At 36.1% G+C, this 24,155-nt stretch overlaps 2 protein-coding genes across 4 annotated transcripts in view; one reads left to right on the plus strand and one right to left on the minus strand.

Annotated features, from left to right (window-relative positions):
- col4a3 (collagen, type IV, alpha 3) overlaps positions 1 to 6,948 on the minus strand; it is a 36,019-nt gene extending 29,071 nt beyond the window's left edge. Inside the window, exon 1 of the mRNA XM_026282096.1 lies at positions 6,638 to 6,948. Coding sequence (XP_026137881.1) covers positions 6,638 to 6,718 — 81 coding nt within the window. The 5' untranslated portion in view covers positions 6,719 to 6,948. The remainder of the gene's footprint in view (positions 1 to 6,637) is intronic.
- A 45-nt stretch (positions 6,949 to 6,993) lies between these two features.
- Positions 6,994 to 24,155, plus strand: part of col4a4 (collagen, type IV, alpha 4) — a 58,834-nt gene continuing 41,672 nt past the window's right edge. For 2 of the 3 annotated variants that reach the window (XM_026282095.1, XM_026282093.1), the window contains exons 1-3: positions 6,994 to 7,136; positions 9,522 to 9,675; positions 16,809 to 16,854. In XM_026282095.1, coding sequence (XP_026137880.1) covers positions 9,632 to 9,675; positions 16,809 to 16,854 — 90 coding nt within the window. In that variant the 5' untranslated portion in view covers positions 6,994 to 7,136; positions 9,522 to 9,631. The remainder of the gene's footprint in view (positions 7,137 to 9,521; positions 9,676 to 16,808; positions 16,855 to 24,155) is intronic. The other variant, XM_026282094.1, reaches the window with a different exon arrangement.

The raw sequence follows: 24,155 nt of genomic DNA on the forward strand, positions 1-24,155 counted from the left end.
GGAAGTGACTAAAGCATGAAGAGGAATTGCTGTGCTCTTTACCAAGAGAGCCGGACAAGGTAAATTCATATTATGTATGTGGAAATATGAAGAGTGAATGACTTACTTGGTATAACAAAGTACTATCAAAGATAACACCCAATATTTAGACTTGGCCAGATTGTTTTTTAAGCCAACAAGAAGAATTTCAATCTTAGATTTCACATCTAACTCTTTCAGATTTGATGTGACTCAGTCTTTAATCTTAGTTACACAATCTGAGAGGACAGATGGAGGAAAAATAGAGGTGGGTTTGGAAGACTATGATAAAACTAAATACCAAATTTCTCAGAAATATTACCAAGAGGTAGAAGAAAGAATAAATAAGAGTGGACCCAAAACTGAATCTTGGGGAACCCCAGTTGTAATGAACACTCAGCTCAGTGTTCATCTTCAGTTCTCTCTTCACATCAGTTCAGTCAGTGTACTGTTTGAGTAAATGAATTACTCCGGGATATTGGTTTGTTTTAACTCAGAGGGAGTGTCAGCCACATTAAAAAAGTTAACAGCTTAAGTCATTTGTGGATTAATGCTTATTGGAGGCGCGAACCGTTTAAAATGATTCAGTTCGATTTGGTAAACTGGTTCAAAAAGATCCGGTTACATCGAATGATTCATTCGCGAACCGGATATCACAAACTGCTTTGTTTTGAACTCTCTCACAACAGACACGGAAGAGAAGACAATGCTGAATAAAGTCATAGTTTTTGCTATTTTTGGACCAAAATGTATTTCCAATGCTTAAAAAAATTCTAACTGACCCTCTGATGTCACATCACTTTGATGATGTTTTTCTTACCTTTCTGGACATGGACAGTATACCGTACACACAGTTTCAATGGAGGTACTGAGAGCTCTCAGACTAAATCTAAAATATCTTAAACTGTGTTCCGAAGACAAATGGAGGTCTTACTGGTTTGGAACAACATGAGGGTGAGTTATTATAATGACATAATTGTGATTTTTGGGTGAACTATCCCTTTAAGTTGAAGTCAGAGTCACTTCTGCTTGGTGAAATTTCCCAGGTCCTTCCAATAGGAATCCATTGAGAGTTTCAATTTAGGGGGAACTTGTCGCTCTTGTTCACATCAATTAATTTTTCAGACAAACAGACAGTTGAAATTTACTAATGTGGCTGCACTTTTAGAATGACTTCTAAAGGACCATGTGAAACTGAATTAATGGCTGCTGAAAACTCTGCTTTGCATCATAGGAATAAATTACAATTGAAAATTTATTAAACTAAAAACAGTTATTTTAAACTCTAATAATATTTTTACAATATAACTGTTTGTACTGCATTTTTATCAAATAAATGCAGTCTTGGTGAGAATAAGAGACTTCTTTTAAAAACATGAAAATCTGACCCCAAACTTTTGTAAGGTATCTGGTTGAAATATAGTATGAATATAGAGACTTATGATTGCTACAGTTGGTGTTTTCTTATAGGCTAATGTCAAAAGACACCACTTTCCAAGTTTCTTTGGGCTCAGCACAGCTTACTCCCTCAATTATATACTGCAAGATGTCACCTGCTTTATTCTGCTCCATGCAAAATTGTTTGGAAAACTGTCTGATCGACAGCATCTTCCCAACATCCATCAAGCACATTCATTACTGCCACTCTGACTTCCTGCAGCTTGGAATGGCTGAGCTCAGTCAGGCCTCCTGATTGGTCAAACACGCAGAAAAATAAACATGGCAGGGTCCATACTGCATCTGTAAATCCCCCAGTGGGTGACGATGGATCCTACTGGCTTTATATGAATAAAGACTCTAAATCAACAGGCAGGCTGGACAATGAGATGAATCCAGGGACTAAAAGCACACAGTTCATAGTCTGGATATAGGATAAATTTTTCGCAGTGGAGAAGAGACGAGATTCTTGTGTTCCCTGCTGCACTTCTTTCACTCCTCCATGATATCTTCACCCTCAGGGCTGATGCAGAGGTTATTGACTTCATAACATTCCTGGCATTTCCCGGTTTATTCCCTGCATTTCCATCCCACCACAAAAAAACCTCTTGGACTTTCTTTGTCTTACTTTGAACATAAACATTCTGCTAGCTGGAGTCATGTTTTGACAAACTCTCTCCTGCGAGACAACATAATTGACACACAACATGGAAATCCCAAATCATGTGGCCTAAATCTTAAGCAAAACACAGTACAAATAACAGATTTAACTAAAAAGGCTTACCTTCACTACATGAATATAATCAAATACAAAGCTTACTCTTTAAATGTCCCGCATCTGTGGTGAGATGGAGATGGAGGAGACAGGCAGAGGGCGTGAGAGAGAGAAAAAGAGGTGTATAATAGAGCTGGGTCTGGACAAGGGACAGCAAAGACAAGACAGAGCCTGCTTAAACATGTCCTGCTTCCAACAACGACAGAGAGATGGTTCACAGAATAATACTGAATAATACTGAAACATACAGACAAAGAAAGAAAGATTAAAACATTAGTGGTCAAAGTCTGTCAAACTAGTTTAACATTAATACCAGAACGGGCAGAATGGACAGAAAAGCAGAGGGAAACTGGGAAATGCAAGGGGACAAAAAAAAAGTTAGCAAAATTAAATATGTGACCCTGGACCACAAAACCAGTCTTAAGTCACTGGAGTATGTTTGTAGCAATAACCAAAAATCCATAGTATGAAGTAAGAAACACTGAACCTGTCTGACAAAGTGAATCATGATTAAAGAACAACACATCATGGCACGATCTAAAGAAATTCAAGAACAGATGAAAAACAAAATAGTTGACATGTATCAGTCTGGAAAGGGTTATAAAGCCATTTCTAAGGCTATTGGATTTCAGCGAACCATGCCATTATTCACAAAGGAGAAAACTTGGAACATTGGTGAACCTTCCCAGGAGTGGCTGGCCTACCAAAATTACTCCAATAGCTCAACGTCGAGTCATCCAGGAGGTCAATAAAGAACCCAGAAAAACATCTAAAGAACACAGCAGACCTCTTGCCTCAATTAAGGTCAGTGTTCATGTTTCAACAATAAGAAAGACACTGGGCAAAAATGGCATCCATGGGAGAGTTCCAAGGCAAAAGCCATTGCTGACCAAAAAGAACACAAAGGCCCAATCCAAATTCTACCCCTTAGCCCTTCCTTTTTCCCCTACCCCTCCGTTTCACGGGTGTATCGATTCTCTTTTGGTTGGAGGGGTAGGGATAAGGTTAAAAGGCCAGATAGCCCTTCAAACAAAGATTTTTCAGGACCACACTTTTAACGAAGGGGTATGAATTAACTCAGCAACATGGCTGCTACAGCAAACAAAAAGACACATAAATGTAAGCTTTTTTGACATAAATAAAGATTTTAACGAAAAGTAATCATTTGTTTTATGTTACATTCAATTGTGAGTTCATATTAACGGTCATGTTACTCAAAGAAATGTTTGCAAAAAAATCGCTAATATTTGCCAACGTCATATTATTACAGACTGCATGATAGTGCAACAGCCTATGTCTGATCAGGGCGATAACTGCCGTAGACATTGATGGGGGCTTATCCTCCCTATAATTAGAAATCACTAAATCGTTTTCTTAAATATTGCCTATTCGAGAGAGAAAGAGAGAGAGAAAGAGAAATGGAAGTTGCGTGTATTCGAGTCTGTGCGTTTATCTTTTTAGAGTGAGTTTACTTAAAAACAGCGATTGTATCCCCTCGTCGCTGGAAAATATAATGTAGTGATTCAGTATTTAAACAGTATTTAATAAAAGTCAAAAAGGGGCAGCGTTGACTAGTTTATTTTCTCCTGGATGTGTGAGCTGCGCGATTTCCTATATGTGTGTGTGTCAGTAAGCAGCTCATTAATACAGAACGATAATTAAAGGCTCTAATGCACACCAGTATATGTGTGTATTGTATGAGCTAGACGACGAATGATGATGTGTGACATCATAGTAGTGGTGTCCCAATACTTAGGGGAATATTTTCTCCCTTACCACTTGACACTCTGTTTCAAGGGACAAGGGGAAGGGGTAGGCGGAGGGTTAGGGGAAGGGGAAGGGGATTAAAATAGAACTGGGATTGGGTCAAAGGCTTGTCTCATATTTGCCAGATATTATCTTGATTATTCCCAAGACTTTTGGGCAAATTATTATGTGGACTGATGTAGCATTTGGACCAATCAGACACACAATTTTCCATTTGATTTAACAAATAAATTATTCATTAGATCAACAAATGATCACAGACCACATTAAACATACTAGGTGCCAGGATGTATGGGAACGGCTCCAGACCCCTGGTTACCATGGCAACCACAACATCTCAGCCAGACCAGATAACTTTTATGACCTGAGAGTATGTGAAGAGAACCTTCCTCCTACTAAGTTCTCTCTGAAACATACTGCTATAAAAAATTTAATCTTCTCTAATTAATTCATAGAAATACCTTTCTTTAAATGAACAGACCTATACTGCAGGTCATTGTGTATTTTTTTAGGCGGGCTATTATTATTCGGCCATCAAATTGCCCAGCTATTTCACTTCAGCATGTGAAAGACTAAATGCCAGTCAACCCAAACACCTGATTGCATATGCTGCTGTGAGGGGGGCACAACCAGTTATTAGATTTAGGAGGCAATTACTTTTTCACATAGAGCCTAAGCAGGTTTGGACTTTGAAAAGCTTTTTTCCCTTAAAAATGTAATTTATTATTTCAAAACTGTTCTTACTTGGGTTACCTTTGTGTAATATAAAAATTTGTTTGTTGATGTGAATCTTTTAAGTTTGACAAAATATGCAAAAAATAAAAATAAAAACAGGAAAGAGCAAAAACCTTTTCAAGGCACTGATTATATATATATATATATATATATATATATATATATATATATATATATACCATATATACCATATATACCATATATACCATATACCATATACCATATGGTATCAGATGGCAACTTGGTCGAAATTGGCTTTGAGCGAAACAAACTTCACAGTTGTTCAGACGACAATCACCAACACCCTCACAACACAAGGAGGGTAAGCCACAGAAGGTCAGTGATGAAAGGGCTGGCTGTTCACGGAGTGCTGTATCAAAATATATTCATAGAAAGTTGACTGGAAGGGAAAAAGTGTAGTAGGAAAAGGTGCACAAGCAACAGGGATGACAACGGCCTTGGGAAGATTGTCAGGAAAAGACGATTCAATAACTTGGGAGAGCTTCACAAGGAGTGGACTAAAGCTGGAGTCAGATCATCAAGAGTCACCACACTCAGATGTCTTCAGGAAAATGGCTACAGCTGTAATAAATTCCTAGAACCTAGCCACTCCTGAACCAGAAAAAACATCAGAAGCATTTCACCTGGGATAAGGAGAAAAAGAACTGGACTGTTGCTCAGTGGTCCACAGTTCTCTTTTCAGATGAAAGTAAATTTAACATTTCATTTGGGCATCAAAGTCTGGAGGAAGACTGGAGAGGAACAGAATCCAAAGTCCAGTGTGAAGTTTCTGAAGTCAGTGATGATTTGGGGTGCCGTGATATCTGCTGGTGTTGGTCCATTGTGTTTTATCAAGTCCAAAGTCAATGCAGCCTTCTACCATTAGATTTTGGAGCACTCCATGCTTCCATCTGCTGACAAGCTTTATGGAGATCCTGAATTTTGCAGCAGGACTTTAGCACCTGCCCAGAGTGCCAAAACCACTTCCAAGTGGTTTGCTGACCATGATATTACTGAGCTTGATTGGCCAGCCAACTCACCTGACCTGAACCTCACAGAGAATCTATGAGGTATTGTAAAGAGGAAGATAAGTAACATCTGACAAACAATACAGAGGAGCTGAAGACCACTATCAAAGGAACCTGGGCTTTAATAACACCTGAGCAGTGTCACAGGCTGATCGACTCAATGCCACTCAGCACTGAAGCAGTAATTCATGCAAAAGGAGCATCAACCAGGTATTTAGAGCATAATTAAACCTGCTTTGGAGATCTTGAACATTTCTGTTTTGTAAATCTTTCAGAAAATATTCTAATTTTTTGAGATTCAGAATTTTGAATAATCCTAAACTGTCATAACCATCATCATAATAATAATAAAAAAACCTCTTGAAATATTTCAGTTTGTGTGCAATGAATCTAGAATATGAGAACGTTTGCTTTTTTGAATTAAATTACAAAACATAAATCACTTTTCCATTATATTCTACTTTTCTGAGATACAACCTGCCAAGTGAAACTGATATCACTCAAGTTTATATCTGACGTTGGAGTTTTGACGTGTCGCCCGTCCGATATGCATCGCAACTGAAAGCACTAGAGCAGCTTTCTGTTGTTATGGTAACCATCTCACGTAATCCAAACTTCTCTAAGCGCAAATTTATTTACTTATGCCTGACTAACATCAGGCGGTTAGCCTACTGGATGTTGTTTGAAAGCCTATATGCTTCATTTTAATACATAATCTCCCACATAATAATAATAAAAAAATATATGTTTAAGATATTGTATGTTTCATAATTAATCACACTCCACATTCTTGCACTACTTTTTATTTTCTTCGTTAAAATGATTCGAACTTAAACGAATGCCTTTTTTAGTAGCCAAATTCGTTTGTGAAACTCACCGATTTAGTTTGAGCCGGAGTAACAAGTCCCAGCAACATTATTCCGAAAAGTGTCGCTCGCAATATTAGGCAAGAATCCATCTTCTTATCTGCACCGGACGCGCGCACAATCACACCAGTCCAGTCGCCACAAGTCGAACGTTATTCAGGCTTCCTGGAGTTAAGATTTCCAGTCTATCTCTGGTATCACCTGCAGCACTGCGACCATCTCTGAAATAAAACTTTAACTTGCGCTTAAGAAACTGATTCAAACTTTTTGGGCTGTCAATGAATCCTCAAGAATATCAAATCGGCGGGGGTTCGAGGAAGTGTGTTTGTCAGACTCGGCCGTACCTGCGTTGTGGTTGGACAGCCCATTACGTCATGAAACACAGAGCCCCAGCCGCTATCACTCTCCTGAGCGTTTCTGTTAAAGTTTTCGGCGTGCACCTTCTCTATATGGTATTGTAATTTATGTGTTAATGTAAAGCCGCGGTGGCAGAGGAAACCACGGGAGCAGGTGAGGAGTTTGATTTCGTTTTTGTTTGTTGTTGTATTTGGGTGTTTGATTTAAAGGTCCTGCTATGTCGTCGAAATGTTTGTCGTGTTTTAAAAATGCGCGTCTTCATTTAAGTCGATCAGTCAAAGAGCTTATTGTCAATAGCGTTTGGCCAAATGTAATATCATGGATTGCAGCTGCAGTTAGAAATTAAATACAGGGTGAAATCACTGTATGTAGCTGTACGCTACCTGACCACAACCTTTCTGAGGTGACAGAATTTGTGCGGGTGAAAATAGAACAGTTTGGGGGTAATAAAGCAGAAATTGATGTCTGCAACAGTTTGATTTGTGATGTTGATAATGGATTTTAAATGACTGACGATTCTAAGGTTTTATTTGATATATAACATCCACAGAAGCTTGTCAGCTACTTGTTTGAATGAAAGTATCATGGCTGAGCAGAAATTTGTAACACCACTATCTAGCCTCCTTCAACTAGTCCCATGAAGATTGCACAAAATGTGACAGCACATAGGCCACAATTGGCACAAACATTGTATGTTTATGTTATTCGCTTGTATTTATTTTTCTTAGTTTATTTACTATTATGCTTTAAGATGCATTAAGTTTTTCGTTTGTTTACAATTTTGAAATTAAATGCTAAAAAACTAAATGTAATTGAGTAACGCCGGATGGCCTAGTAATTATTTTGAATGAGTAAATTTGATTACCACATTAATTTCAGACACAAAATGTTTAAATCCATCAGTAAGTTTCCATAGATAGTGGGATGGGAAGTTACTGCTGCACTTCTTGTACTTGACTTTATTTACAGTTTAGAGATCAGCTGTAGTTTTCAAAACAAATTTAATTTGTAGCTGATAAATATGGAAAAATTATACAAACCTATAACAATAACCGTTTGTTATTAATAATAACATTTATCATCAAATCAGGTCAGAAAGTAGTATGAGAAATGTTATGGCTTGGATGTGCAACTTAATGTCAAGATATGTCCTGGATATGCACCTGTCTGTCATGCTGTCTAGTTTGCGTGGCCATTGTCCATGTCAGTGAGTTCGCTTAAAAATCTTTGTCATTCTTGGCTTGTGTGCCATGAAAAAGAAGCCATCCGGAAAGATCAACTTTGTCCTAGCTCCATCTATTGTATTGATCTAACCGATCTCTTTCTTTCTCACCCCTTCTTCTCACATCACCACCTCCACCATATTGTCAGTTACAGGAAATACTATCTATAACATGTATACAGTGCCCTCCACTAATATATTGGCACCCTTGGTAAATACGAGCAAAGGCGCTTGTGAAAATAAATATGCATTGTTTATCCTTTTGATCTTTCATTTAAAAAATTCACAAAATTCTAAACTATCATTGAAGTAAAACAATTAAAAGTGGGTGAAAAATCTCATTGTGTAATAAATTATTTCTGTAGTTCAATTATTGGCACCCAATTATTGCAATGTCTTTTTCCCAAGATAACAGCTCTGTGTTTTCTCCTATAATGCCTGAAGAGTTTGGAGAACATGTGATAAAAGATCAGAGACCATTCCTTTATCCAGAATCTCTCCAGATCCTTCAAATTCACTGCTCCATGTTGGTGCTTTTTCTCTTCAGTTCACCACATTTAGTTCAGGCCAGAGGACTGGGGCAGCCATGGAAGAAGCTTCATTTTGTGCTCAGTGATCGATTTTTGTAATAAGTTTGATGTTTGTTTTGGATTATTGTCCTGAAGGAAGATCCAAACATGGTCCATTATAAGATTTCTAACAGAGACAGTCCAGTTGAGATTTTTTGTGTGTTTTATTTGACCTCCAGCAGAAAAACAGTGCTACAACATTAAAGATCCAGCAGTATATTTAAACCTGGGCATGAGGTACTTTTTTCCCTGTTTGTACTTAACCCATCTGGTGGGTTTGCTGCTCAAAATCTCTTTTATTTTCGTTTCTTCTGACCTTAGAAGCTAGTGCCATTTGAACTTCCAGTCGTGTCTGACAACTGAATATGCTGGAATTTGTTTCAGGTTGAGTGAAGAGAATTTTTCTTGATATCCTCCTGAACAACATGTAGTGATTTTTTTTTAAAGGCTTTCTGACCCCAAGGCTCAACTAATCTCTGCAGTTTCCCCCCAGTCTTAGTTGTTTTACATCAATGAAAGTTTATAATTTTGTGATTTTTTTTTTTTTTTTGTAATGAAAGGTCAAAAGGATAAACAATGCAGATTTATTTTCACATCCGCCTTTACTCCTATTTAATAAGGGTGCCATTAATAGTGGAGGGCACTGTACCTGTCTGCCTTTACCTTTAACTGTCAGTTATACCATTATTTATCCATATATTTGTACAGTGATTTTCCCATCCATCCATCTCTTGGTTTTTCTCTCAGGTGGATGAGCTGTCTGTGGGGACGTCAGGAACCATAGCTACATCACTGACCACACCATTCTGTGTCAGTGGATATACTTATCAACAGGTAGCACATGAGTGATAGCTGAGATGACACGCCCCCGCCGGATCACTTCAACCAGCCTCCTTCTCCTGTAAGAATCCCTTTTGTCTTAATACAACAGTTCTCAATTCCAGTCCTCGCGCCCCCAGCTCTGCACATTTAGCATTTCTCTCTGTTAACACAACTGATTCAGATAATCAGCTTGTTTAAACCGAGCTCTGTGCATGAACTGTGTTCTGATTGACATGGTCCCTCCCTACACAGTGTTCATTGCTCCCTACTCCCTGAGCAGGGGAAATCTGTTGAAGTTTACCTCACTTCAGAACATTCATTCACGCATTTGCGTTGCGCAACGTCTTCAAATACATCTGTAAATAAATTGAATTGAGAACCACTGTCTTAACATTCCAATCATCTTTTGGGATTTATCATAATTCAATTATATCAAACAAATCCTAATCAGTGGAGTAGATACCTACATCAGTAACACAATTATGTATTCATCAAAAACATCTTATCTTAAACACTGTCCTCAGGATTTATGTTTGCGGTCACCTGGCATAGGTGGAGTGTCGCTTTTATAAGGAGGTTACGTAGAAAATTGCATATACCATTCAAAAGGTTTTGTCAGTAAGAAGTGAAAACTTTTACTCAGGAAGGATGCATTAAATTGATCAAAAATAACAGTAAATACATTTTCAATGCTATAAAATATGTATATTCTAACTTATCCTTAATTTTGTATTGTGAAATCTTACAGAGTGAAACTGGTTTTACAATGTGAAAAATTAAAGGACGGGACTTGACTTTATTAATCGTAAATAAAGTCAGTTTATAAAAGTAAATATATAAATTCAAGGGTAGGGAAAAGGGAGTAGGGATCTTGGTGAATGGGATCTTAAGAGCAGAAAATGCACCTTTTATCGCAATAAAAAAAAAACAAGCTTTATGTCATTTTTACCATTCTTTTATGGAATAATATTTGTGTCTGCTTATTCCTAGTCATCAGTGTTTGAACCATTAAAGAATAAACGGCATTTTAATTTCTAGGTAAAAAAATAAATTAATTAATTAATAAATGGACTCCTAAGTACATAGACCCATTAGACAGGCCATTTTTTATTTTTATTTTGATGAAAATGAGGCTGTGAAAGTCTGTACAATGGCACACACTGTGTATAAAAGCCCTTTATAAACTTTCCATAAGTCACAGGCAACTCACACCTGTTTTATTTTTGAATGCATTTACAGTTACATTAGTTACAATAAATTACATTATGTAAAGAATAATTGATGACGGGACATTGAATTATTAGAAAATAATGCACACCCAAGGTGATTTTGGACCCATAAAAACAATTGCCGGATATATATTTGTAAAATTATTTTTCTTTGAAGTTAGAAACTGCCACTAATACAAAAACTAAATAAATAATAAACTAATGTAATAAAACAATTCTCAAGCTTACTGAAGGCAAATAAAAACACTCCAAGTATTTACTTACATGCTAAATGCTAAATAAATATTACTTGAAAAATACAAATTAAATGGTTTTTTTTCCTACTTTTTTTTTTCAAGTTTTTTAGTAGTAAAGATTTATACAGAAACTGACATTTCATGAATTAATAAAATTACAAATAATCTTCACTGTATACATTAAATATAGATGATTCTTAGTTCATAAGTGACACAGTGAGCAGTGAGTGATTTTCTCCTTTTGTTTGATTAACATTTATGACGCAGTCAGCAGCTGTAGGTTTATGCTGTTGCTTTAAGATCTGACGCGTAGATCAAATATTTTGACACATCCATATTTCTCCCAACTGTTCAAGTTCTCTTAAGACAAAACCGACTGTATTTACACGAATAGTCTCCCAAGACGGGCATTTTGACAACGTTTTGTGTAAGTGTTGCAATAACAGAACTTAAGAGAACTTAAAGGTATAGTTCACCAAAAAATGTAAATTTGATGTTTATCTGCTTACCCCCAGGGCATCCAAGATGTAGGTGACTTTGTTTATTCAGTAGAAAACAAACCTAGATTTTTAGCTCAAACCGTTGCAGTATATCAGTATTATAATGTAAGTGGATTGGAATTACGGCTACAACATACAATAAAACAATGACAACAACAAAAAATTTTAACTCTACGGCTTGTGATGTACATTGATGTGTAAAGATAGAAAACGATCGGTCTGTGTAAGAAACTGAACAGTATTTATAGTGTTTTTTTTGTTTTTTTTTTTACCTCTGATTCACAAAATGTACGAAATGTTAGAACTCTCCTGAGCACATCCTCGTGTGTGCGTTCTCAGCAGCAGGCATGTGAGGCATCTTCTTGAGAGCATCCTCAGGGTCTGGCTGCAGACTTGCACTTGCACTCTCACACTTGCAGTCTCAGACACTTGCGCTTCCGCTAGTGACATCCCTTGCAGTCTTTTTTTATTGTTCTATTTATTGGTTACTTTTTGTTTGAATCTCTCAACATTTTACAACAGTAACCAGGTGGTGAAGACAAGCTAAAAGAAACTAAATTAATAAGTCACTTGCAATCGCCACTTGCTCTCTCTCCGCTACCTGCAACATCACTTGTAATCGATACAAATCATGCATGTTGCCAATGGAGACAAGATGTTGTGGTGGTGATTAAACAATTAAAACTTATTTACTACTATAACATACAGGGTCCTGCAAGAAAAAGACAAGACCCGCAAATCTGTGGCCACAGAACAGCACAATATGAAGTCTCTCATAAGCGTTTTTCTATATGAGTATGAAAGTGCATTAAGTGATTTAAAAAGGATCAACTGCTCAGCTCAGAACACAATGCGTTAACGTTAAACATTTTCCTCACATAGAAATTAATGATAAATAAAACAAATAAAATAAAACGTAATGTAGCTTAAAGTGGGGGGGGGGGGGTACAGTGGTGTTTCGTGTATTCAGAGTTGTTCACAGTTTTAAAGAGATGGATTTTCATGCTAAACATGGCCAAAGTAAAAAAAAATAATTTAGAAGAATGGCTGAGAATTTCAGTGCCGAAAATCTTACTTCCGGGTTGTTACAAGTTCCGGCTGTTTTTTTTTTTTTTTTCGATCGTGAATCTCATGACGTAGACGAGAACGGAAGTCCTTATATGAGCATTTCTCCCGGAAAAGCACACCCGCGTACACACATTGACCAGAGGAGAGCGAGATCGCATACATCAACACACTTCAAAATCGTTGGCATAGGATTTGTTCGAGAATTCCTCCAAATAAGTGCGTTTTTGGATGTGAGGGAAAGTTTACCGTGTATCACTCCGTTTTGATGCACTCAAAACAATGAATAAATAGAACAAAATAAAAAATACTGCAAGTGATGTCACTCGCAGAAGTGCAAGTCTGAGAATGCAAGTCTGCTAGTGCAAGTTTACAAGTGCATTACCGCCACCTATATCTCAAGTGGACTATTGACACTCCTAATTGAGATTGTAGATCGTGTCTGGTCCATTTGAGGGATAGGTGGCAGTAATGTACTTATAAGTCTGCGATTCACCATAAAGCAAGTAGAAGAATCCTTGCGCCTGCTGCTAAGAACGTGCACAGGAGGACGCGCTCGGGGAGTTCTAAGAGTTTGGACATTAAGTGAATCAGAGGTAAAAAAATAAATAAATAATATAAATGCTGTTCTGTTTCTTACACAGTAGGGATGCAACGATGCCATTTTTTCAGAACCGATCCGATACCGAAAATTCTGAGAACCCGCCGATACCGATCGAATCTGAACTGAACCAGCACAGTTTTTTTATTTATTATTCAATATAGAATTTCTATACTTCTGTGTTGACCTGATCATCATTCTTTTGTGTTAAATCACAATCTACTACACATAAATAAATTAATTTTAATGAAAAATATATAAACATAAACTATTACAAAAATGTTATTATAAACTAGGTTGGTAGATAATTCAGCAGCAAAAGATACTTTAGATTCTAGAAAAATCACAGGAGCACAATAATTGTATAAAATCTATTGAAATATTTTATTTACAGATAAATGTGAATAAGTCTAAAATCTCGTAAAATTTTAAACATTGCTCTTTGTATTGTTGTAAAATACATTATTGAAAAAAACAAGTATATACATTTATATAGAAATCTAAAAGACGTTTCTTTTAAATCTATAGAACAGTAACAAAGACAGCAATGTATCATAGGACACAAAAAGGAAGACTATTAATAATCTTTGATTTAGCAGAAAATATTATAATTCTTAATGCACAAATATAGAGTGCCACAGAGTAGTGCTGTAATGACACGTCGACATAATCGATTACGTCGACTTCAAAAATACGTCGACGTGCTTGAAATGCGTCGACGCGTCACAATGTTTGTTTACATCTCGCTTAATGGCATACTGGGAATGGAGAAAATTGCCATTCTGTCACAAAAACGGAGACCACTGTTATCAAAAGTATGGGAATACTTTAAACAGAGGACAAATAAAATGGCCCTTTGTTCCCTTTGCAAAACCGATATGGTGTACCACGGCAGCACAACTGCGATGCGCGAGCACCTCAGAGGAAAACATCTTGGCGCTCTCCGGTGTTGCGGTTTAACTGGTTACCGTGTGATCTGGTGACCAACTTCCTGGTTCAGGTCTGATATTCTTGCGCTTGTGGCATTCTGAAAAGTTGAGGTTTTTAACTCGATGCGGTGCGGACGCACCTGGAAAAAACGAGTGCATCGCACCGCGTGCGCGTCGCAACCGCGTCGCTTCCATTATGAATGCGCTTATCGCGCGGCTACATTGGAAATAACGAACTTGAGTGCGCAAAAGACGTGATATGTGAACGGCCCCTTAAAAGACAGCGCGCCACGAGACAACAGTCACAAACCACTGAGCTTCCCCGAATCAGCTCCAGATCGCTGGAAACCATGCTAAACCATAGCAGAACCCTGACTACATTTTATGGTTTGTGATGCTAAAGAACATTTCATGACGTCTCAGACAACTGTACATTTATGGCTACTGTGGTTTAATTATAAACGCTATCATAAACTCATTTACCATAGTAAAATAATTTTCTTTGCCTCTTTATTATTTTATACTGTAAAAACTACAACCACATTGGTTGAAAATGAATAAAGGTTGAAATATTATATTAGAAGTTGTACTTATTTTTTTTTTTTTGTAAAGCTATTCAAAGGATTCATTAGCTAATTAAAAAAAAGAACATTCGATTATTTATTGTAATAAAAATAATAATTAGATTAGTCGACTAATCGAAAAAAAAAATAATCGTTAGATTAGTCGACAATAAAAATAAAAGTTAGTTGCAGCTCTACCACAGAGCGCATCCTGTGCGCAGAATGATGAACTTGAAACAACACTGAGTCACAGTGAGCAGGCTGCGCAGTCCTCCGAGTCCACAGAGAAAGCTGCTCGGCTGTATGTTGGACACGTTAAAAAAAGCTAATAATTTGTTTATTAATGATTACTGGAGACGCGAAGCGGTTCAAACGATTCCGTCCTATTTGGTGAACTACTTCAACTCATTCACTATGAAGAACCGGTCAAATCAAACGATTCGTTCGCAAACCAGACATCACTTGTACATAGGGAAGAGATACGTAGTCTATTAAATTTGTGCGTTAGTTTAATGAGCCTTTTCTTTGAACGGTTTTAAACCTCAGTTACTCTGTGCTCTTGAAGAGAGTCTCATTGTTTTGACTGTAACCGAACGCGACACACAGTTTGAACACTATATAGAGGATGACAGACAGCCGCAGCAGAGAGAAGAGTTTATGTGAACTTGAATTTAAAGGGGGGGTGAAATGCTCGTTTTCACTCAATATCCTGTAAATCTTGAGTACCTATAGAGTAGTACTGCATCCTTCATAACTCCCAAAAGTCTTTAGCCCTTTCTTCTACATTGTAGACCAAAGGACTGTACATCTAAAAGCAAGGAAACATAAAAAAAAAAAATGGAATGACAAAGTCAAGAATTAAAAGAAACAGTATACAAATACGTTTTCACACGAGTTTTAAAAACATCAGCTGACGGTGCAGATCTTATATCATGGGGAAGAGCATTCAACAGTCTAGGTCCAACGACTGAGAAAGCTCGATCCCCTTTAGTTTTAAGACGAGTTCTTGGAACAAAGAGCAGTAAACAATTAAAGGACCTTTGAGATCTACCAGAGTTCATGAGCACCAAATCCTTGATATATTCCGGGGCCAACTCGTGAACAGCTTTATAAGCATATAACAAAACCTTATACTGTATCCGATATTTCACAGGGAGCCAATGAAGCCTTTTCAAAACAGGTGTAATATGCTCCCTTTTCTTAATACCAGTCAGGAGCCTTGCTGCAGCGTTTTGAACCAGCTGCAATCTTGAGATAAGAGATTGACTAATTTAATTCCTACATATAGAGCATTACAGTAATCCAAGCGTGTAGAGATGAATGCGTGAATCACTGTTTCCAGATCAGGAACAGACAAAAAAGATTTCATTTTCGCAATAGTCCTTAACTGATAAAAAAAATTTTTACCACATTTTTTACCTCATGGTCAAACATAGGAGCAGAGTCAAAAATTACACCTAAATTTCTTATTTTGGGCTGAACGTATGTTTCCCATATACCTAGAAAATCGGCTAAACCACTGTCATAGCAGTGAGAAATTTGGAACTGCTAGTGTGGATAGACTGTTTATGATTTATTGAAATTATAATACAATGAGTAGGTGGATTTTTACCATTACAGCCTGGTTGTTTTCACACACTGCGGCCATGCAACTTTGTTCAAACACCTTATAAAACAGATTTTTGCATTCTATGGCACCTCTAAAGAACCCCACACATTTTAATGTTACTTTATATGTTCCTGAAAGAGTTACCTAACTTATTCATAGGCCCTGTCCCAAATGAAAAACTTCATGTGCACTTGCGGTCACTGCGTGCACGTGTCCGTTAAGTCCACGAGACGTTAGAGTGTCCCATTCATCATGTTTACATCCAGAAGGATGCTCACGAGCGCCCCTTTTGCGGCTGCCATGCGCCCTCGATCCGCACTTCTGCTTCACAGCAGACTTCTATCTCTCATTCAAAGTGGCATTATATCATGAAAAGTGTGGACTCGGAGGAAGACCGCAAGGCTTTAAGTTGCCATTTGGGACAGGGCCATAATGATTACTAATGTCTTACTCAGAATGTCTCATTCATTTATTTTCCAGCAGGAGGCTTTTATTGGCACTTATGACGATACACACAGCTTTGGGGGTGAGTATTATCTTCTATTATGTTCATAAAGTTGTCTTAATGGTTTCAGAATGTTAAGATGAGACTGCTGGTTGAACCTGTAAATGTCTTTTCCCCCTAAATAATTCAGATAGATGTGGTAAAAGATGTATTTGCATATGCATATGTTTATTAGAGTATTGCATCATTAGCTTAGCAACATGATGAAGAGATTAAAACTGTCATCATTTACCCATCTTCATGTCTGTCTTTTTTTGCGGAACACAAAAAAGAGATAGGCTGAGAAATGTTTGTGTTGTTTGTTTTTTTCGCATTGAAAGTCAGTGGACACTAAAACTGTGTGGATGCCAACATTGTTTTGGAGAAGAAATAAAATCAGAAAAGTTTTGATTTACATGAGGGTCAGTAAATAATGAGTAAATATCTTTAACAGTCCTGTCACTAGGGGTGAGAAAGGTAGTTACGATTATAAGTCGAGTCAATTGATTGGGACCGGCACAAAATTTCAAGTACACTTTTCTTATTACACACAAAGGAGAATGCAAAAATTTTAAAAGTGAAAAATTACATTCCGCCATTTAAATAACGAACCTGCCATGGCACGAGCACAACTGGCTTTTAAAGGAGATGTGAGATGAGACTCTGATTGGTTTATTGCACGTTACGCCCAAAAGACACCCATTACTTATTAAGAGAATAGGGGTCACCCATTAAGCTCATGTGCCCGGATGTGCTGACTGTTAAACTATCAAAAGTGGATCCGGACACACCCTGAGTGCACCTGCGCTGTGCTCTTTAGACCATGCGCTTAGATCATTAAAATAGGGCCCCATAAGTCCTTTGACAATTGTGCAGTAAAACGCTGCTCAAACGGAAGTTGTCTGAAACTAAGCAGCTTTTTGTTGGCCAACACAGTGAATTTGCATAACCAAAATCTGCATAGGGAACTTTTCACTGTCACTGGAAACTCCCAAACATTTGGATCCTTATTGGAATACAGAGTGCATAAATAGTGTATTCCTCCAGAAATGTTGTGTTCTTTTGCAAAACAATTGAGGGTAACACTTTAGAATACTGTTTCTTACTTACTACATAACTAATAAGGAATTATTGAAGAACTAACAGGTGATTATTAATTAACACTTAACTCACTACTGTTAACTACTAAGAAAGATGTGTTAACTAATCAGTATGTAGTATAATTTTATGATTATGTTAAGTAACAGCTAGCTAATCAGTAACTAATATATTCTGTGATACCTCCTGAAGAACTACTATTAATTATCTACTAGTTAAGGTTCAAGAAAAATAACTATGAAATAACTACTACTGAACAGTTATAAGCAAAAAAACAGATGTACAGATATAGTAGCAACTTTGTTACAGCCCACTTATTAGCCTATAATAGAAATGAAATATGGATTTTGTTTGCTTCTAAATGTTTAACTTTTGATTATGAAATGTTTGTTAAATTAGTTAAAATGTGGGCAGTATACATGTTAAAATTGAATAAAATATGCTCTATTAAGAAATGTTCTCATCTGAAATAAACAGATGAGAGTATTTTACAAAAATTATGATTACTTTTATAGCTTGTTTTTAGTCAAAATTATGTAGTTTATTATTATTTACTGATAGGTTCAATTTAGAAGTCCTGCTAAATTATCTGGACTTAATTACAGGTTCGAAACGTAACTAAATTTACGTAAAAACAACCTCAAATACGTACAGATAGAACGCCTTCTCTGACCAGTCAGTTATCCATAGAAATTTGCTCATGAAGCTGCTTTTCAATGCGTATCAGATTTAAAAAAATATATATTTATGTATATTTTCCCTTTTTATAATTTTTTTTGATAAATGTAAGATCCCTAAACCCCACCCAAACCTAAAGCTACCCATTTTATACAGCATGTTAAAAGAATAAAACATAATAAAACACAATTTTAGTAAAAATATAACATTAAAACGTTATTTTGAGCCACTAACGTTAATCCTACACCTACCCATAAGCATTTCTTAAAACTAACAATGCTACTGTTATAAATAAACAAATAACAGACAAACAAACGTAAGATTAATCATTTATTTTTTGCGAAAATATCAAAAGTGGTACCAAAAGTAGTTCAAATGATAATGAGTTCCAGTCGCAGTCCTCTCTGGAGGTAATCGTTTTTATAGGGTACAGAGCAGAATTTAATTTATTAATCTGTGAAATTATGAATCTGTCTTCTCTGAAGGCACACTGGCGCAGTACTGATTTAAAATGTCTATCAACTGAAACACGGCATGTCGCAATCTTTGACGAATTAGGTGAGAACCAATGAGCGTTCGATATCAGTGCCGTAAACCATGTCGTAACGTTTCTCGAGGGTGGCGCCTTTCTTTTACTGTCTATGGATGGCTCACTGGCGCTATTTTCAAATTCGAATCATAACGAGCGCGGGATTTGACTGTGACGGTCGCTGTTGCTGAGAATGAAGATGAAGATCGATTGATAAAGGGCTGAATTTGGATATGTTCCTTGCAAACATCTGGATTCTAAAGATATGGAGTACAGCAAACAAATAAAATGGATGTGATTTGTAATTTTATGCTGTGCTTTTGTGTATCTATGGTTGTAATGCCAGTCATTGGATAGGAGAAAACCGCACAGCAAAATATTACAAAATGGTTAAACAATTACATAAATTGTATTCATTTTAAGGTTTCAAAGTGTAGTCTTGTTTAACATTATGTAATCCCCGAAACGAGTTTGCAGCATGCACAGAAATGTTACTTCCTATTAAGTAGATGAGTAAACTGCTTTCAATAAATTCACTAAAAACATGTATATGACAAATACAACAGATTTAAATCATTAAAGCAACGATTTTAATATTAATACATTGGAATTCATATACATTCACACTTTACGTTAGATTATTTACGTTTTTTTTAGCTGCTAACACGTAAGTATTTGTAAGTTTTACTGCTATAAATACGTCAAGGTTGTACGTTTTTATGTGCATGAAAATGTAAGTAAATGTACGTGTTGTAGAACCACATTTAATGTAAAAATACACACGTATTCTCATGAAATCACGTTGCACAGCTGAATAATTCTTTATTAATTACTAACGGGTTCTCAACATTTTCACTTTAGAATAGGCCTAATGTTTCAGGTTCAAAATAAGTCCTTCAGAATTATTTGATCATTAATTATTAATTACTAATGGGTTCCCTATATTTTCACTTTAGAATACTGTTTCAGATTCTAAGTAATTATTCAGGAATTATCTGATAATTCTTTGTTAATTACTAATGGGTTCCCAACATTTTCACTTTAGAATAGGCCTAATGTTTCAGGTTCAAAATGAGTCCTGCATAATTATTTGATAATTAATTATTAATTACCAATGGGTTCACTATGTTTTCACTTTAGAATACTGTTTCAAATTCTAAGTAATTATTGAGGAATTAGCTAATAATTTTTTATTAATTACTAATGGGTTCCCAACATTTCCACTGTAGAATAGGCTTAATGTTTCAGGTTCAAAATAAGTCCTGCAGAATTATGTGATAATTAATTATTAATTACTAATGGGTTCACTATGTTTTCACTTTAGAATACTGTTTCAAATTCTAAGTAATTATTGAGGAATTATCTAAAAAAAAATTATTAATTACTAATGGGTTCCCAATATTTTCACTTTAGAATAGGCCTAATGTTTCAGGTTCAAAATAAGTCCTGCATAATTATTTGATAATTAATTATTAATTACTAATGGGTTCCCTATGTTTTCACTTTAGAATACTCTTTCAGATTCTAGGTAATTCTTAAGGAATTATCTGATAATTCTTTATTAATTACTAATGGGTTCCCAATATTTTCACTTTAGAATAGGCCTAATGTTTCAGGTTCAAAATAAGTCCTGCATAATTATTTTATAATTCTTCATTAATTACAAATTGGATACCTGTATTTTCACTTTTCCTGAGGCTTTGCCTTACATACAGAAATATAATTAATGATAATGTGGTATATCCTGAGGAGGCACACATACAGTACTGTATATAAAATATAAAAACTAAGGTAAGTTATCGCAAGGCACTGGAGTCATGGTGGGGTTCCTATTGGAAGCTGATTTCTTACAAAACACACTCACAAAACAATTTACTACATAGGCAAAACCTCTATAAAATATATTGCATTTATTAATATTGCATTTTCATACTACTACTACTACTATTGCTAATAACATTTATATGAAAGGGTCACAATTCAATGTAATTGTGGAAAACTGTTCATTAGTAGTTACTTCATAGTTATGTTTCTTGAACCCTAACTAGTAGATAATTAATAGTAGTTCATCAGGAGATATGACAGAATACATTAGTTATTGATTAGCTAACTGTTACTTAACATAATCATAAAATTATATTACATACTGATTAATTAACACATCTTCCTTAGTAGTTAGCAGTAGTGAGTTAAGTGTTAATGAATAATCACCTGTTAGTTCTTCAATAATTCCTTATTAGTTATGTAGTAAGTAAGAAACAGTATTCTAAAGTGTTACCCAATTGAGTTCTCTCACAGAATTGTTGCATCTTCCTGAGAATCTTTGCATTGTCTCCAAAATTCGCTTACAAGAACACTGACATTTTTTTTTCTCTCATTATATCCGTCACAAAAGTTTTGGGAGTAAATGCAAAGCCTGGGAGGGAAAACGCAAAAGTTTTGCTAGCCAGTTTCTCAGAGGAATGTAGTATTATTATGAATGAGTGCAAAAGTTCTTGGGGAAACAGAGTACTTTTGCAAGACAACACAAAAGCATTGAAATAACTTTCCTCCCATCTTATTTTTTTACAATCACTATGTTCCTTTTGGGGTTCTGTAAAAGTTATGTAGTAAGTAAGAAACAGTATTCTAAAGTGTTACCCAATTGAGTTCTCTCACAGAATTGTTGCATCTTCCTGAGAATCTTTGCATTGTCTCCAAAATTCGCTTACAAGAACACTGACATTTTTTTTTCTCTCATTATATCCGTCACAAAAGTTTTGGGAGTAAATGCAAAGCCTGGGAGGGAAAACGCAAAAGTTTTGCTAGCCAGTTTCTCAGAGGAATGTAGTATTATTATGAATGAGTGCAAAAGTTCTTGGGGAAACAGAGTACTTTTGCAAGACAACACAAAAGCATTGAAATAACTTTCCTCCCAGCTTATTTTTTTACAATCACTATGTTCCTTTTGGGGTTCTGTAAATGAATGGAAGATTTCAGTTGCAAAATTTACTGAGCAATGTTGATGCAAAACAAAAAATCTTAACAAGTGAAGCAATGTTTTATATGCACTCATCTTTTGATTTCACCGGCCTTGAACGGCCTTTGAAGTCAAGTGTCATATGATCCAACGGGGCTATGATGGCATAAGGGATCCAGATATCTATGTAAAAGGTTAAAGATCTTTCATCCCCAGCCACCCTTTAAAAAATGGGGGTTGCTGATGAACAGTGGCAGGATTTCTGATATTTAGATGTTTCACGTGGAGTTATTGTTTGTATGTGCTTTCCTGCCTGGTGTTTGATGTTTGTGTACTTTAGCTTGTCTTGTCTGTCCATAAGGCCTCTTTCAGGCATCGTCTCTGAGCTGATAGAATGCCAAGGCACAGATGGATACAGAACATTACTTATGAGGGCAGGTGGATGGAGATTGCCATCATGCCTTCACTAGCATTGAACAGAGGAAAATGAGGAGGGAATGAGAGCCAAAAAGATAGATAGTGAGGTATAATCACTGAGAAGATAAGAAAACATCGTCTGCATCAATGCCTGTCCTTGCTTTTACGTAAGAGAAGAGGAATGCAGACATATTTCTAATGTAAACAACTAAATTACATTTATTTGCTTTTGTGCTGCATGTATTTATGCAAATAATACTAATGTTTTTAAGCTTTAAACAGTATGTGAAAGCACCATAGAAATTCACACAGTGGCTTTTCTGGGGGGGATTTACCTGAATAATCACTGTTAACTAATCTTTTCTTCTGTTGTGCTGCTTAGACCAGGTCATTGAGTGCAAATAACTATTGGTTCTTGAATCAAGCTTCTACATTTAGATTTAGATTTCTACAAGATAGAAAGCCATACAGGTTTGAAACAACATGAGGTTGGGTAAGTAATGACAGAATTTTTAAGAAGTTATGAAATAGCATAAAAGTGAGCGTGTACTGAAGGCACAGATGCAGGTTCCTGCACAGATGATTTTGCCCTTAGGCGTTCTGTCTGATTCTGTGTAAAGGGGGTCAGGGGCAAGTTGTAAACCTGAACAAAAATGACCAGGTGTCACAAAGCAGGTGCTTCCTCACACACACACGAACACACACAGTTAAAGTTATCAGAAACACATACCCGCACATACACATTCACACATCCTGTCCCTCATTTAGATGACTGACATGCGTACATTTTCTGACTCGTTGCATGGAGTAACTTTTTAACCTGACAATTTACAGTACCAGTCAAAAGTTTGACACATTTGAGTTTGTTTCACTTGAACTTTCAAAGCTTTTAATCTAAAGGCTTAACAAGCTAAGAATTAGAGCAGACAAATAAAAATGGTTTAAATAAGCTGGGTTTGTTTTGTTAAACATTTGCCGACCTCTAGACCTTATGTTCCACCTATATTTAACCTCTGTTTCCTTATGTTCCAATTTCCTACTTTGGATTGATTTTTGCTGTTATTGTTAAATGTAAAAAACAAGCAGCTGTGTCCAAATGTTCAACTGGTAGTTATGTGGGTTGCAATGCATATGACATAATTAGTTTGTCCTGCCCAATGCATAGGCCAACATTACTAATTTAGCCCAGAGAGTTATGTCTGGTCAACATCCTGTCGGAGGTGCAAAGTAAAGCGGGCGGGCTTACAGGTAGGGGAGGCAGATGGGTGGGGAAGATACAGAAAGATTTTACCAAAGCTGTAACCATTTCTTAAACTTTTTGGAGGATATGTGCATATATTTATAAAAAAAATTTCAGGAGAGAGTCTTTTTTCATGTGTATTGATTACAATGAAACTTTGTGAGATTGCGATAAACTATAGAGAGTGGCTGCTTTTATTGATTTATCAAGGGAGTTTCCAATGTGATATTGATTTAAAACAACAATTCAAAAAACAAGAAATATTAAGGGTCCGTGTATTTTTGCATCCATCCTTTTTTAACCATGACGAAAAAAAAAAGAAAAATGAACAGTTATTGTATTTTTAAAAGCTACTCTGAAAACCAAAATTGAAATTAGAACATTTGAAAAATGCACAAATTAATATAGAAAAATTTTGATTT

This window comes from Carassius auratus, chromosome 15 (genome assembly GCF_003368295.1).
Source record: "Carassius auratus strain Wakin chromosome 15, ASM336829v1, whole genome shotgun sequence".
NCBI lineage: Eukaryota > Metazoa > Chordata > Actinopteri > Cypriniformes > Cyprinidae > Carassius > Carassius auratus.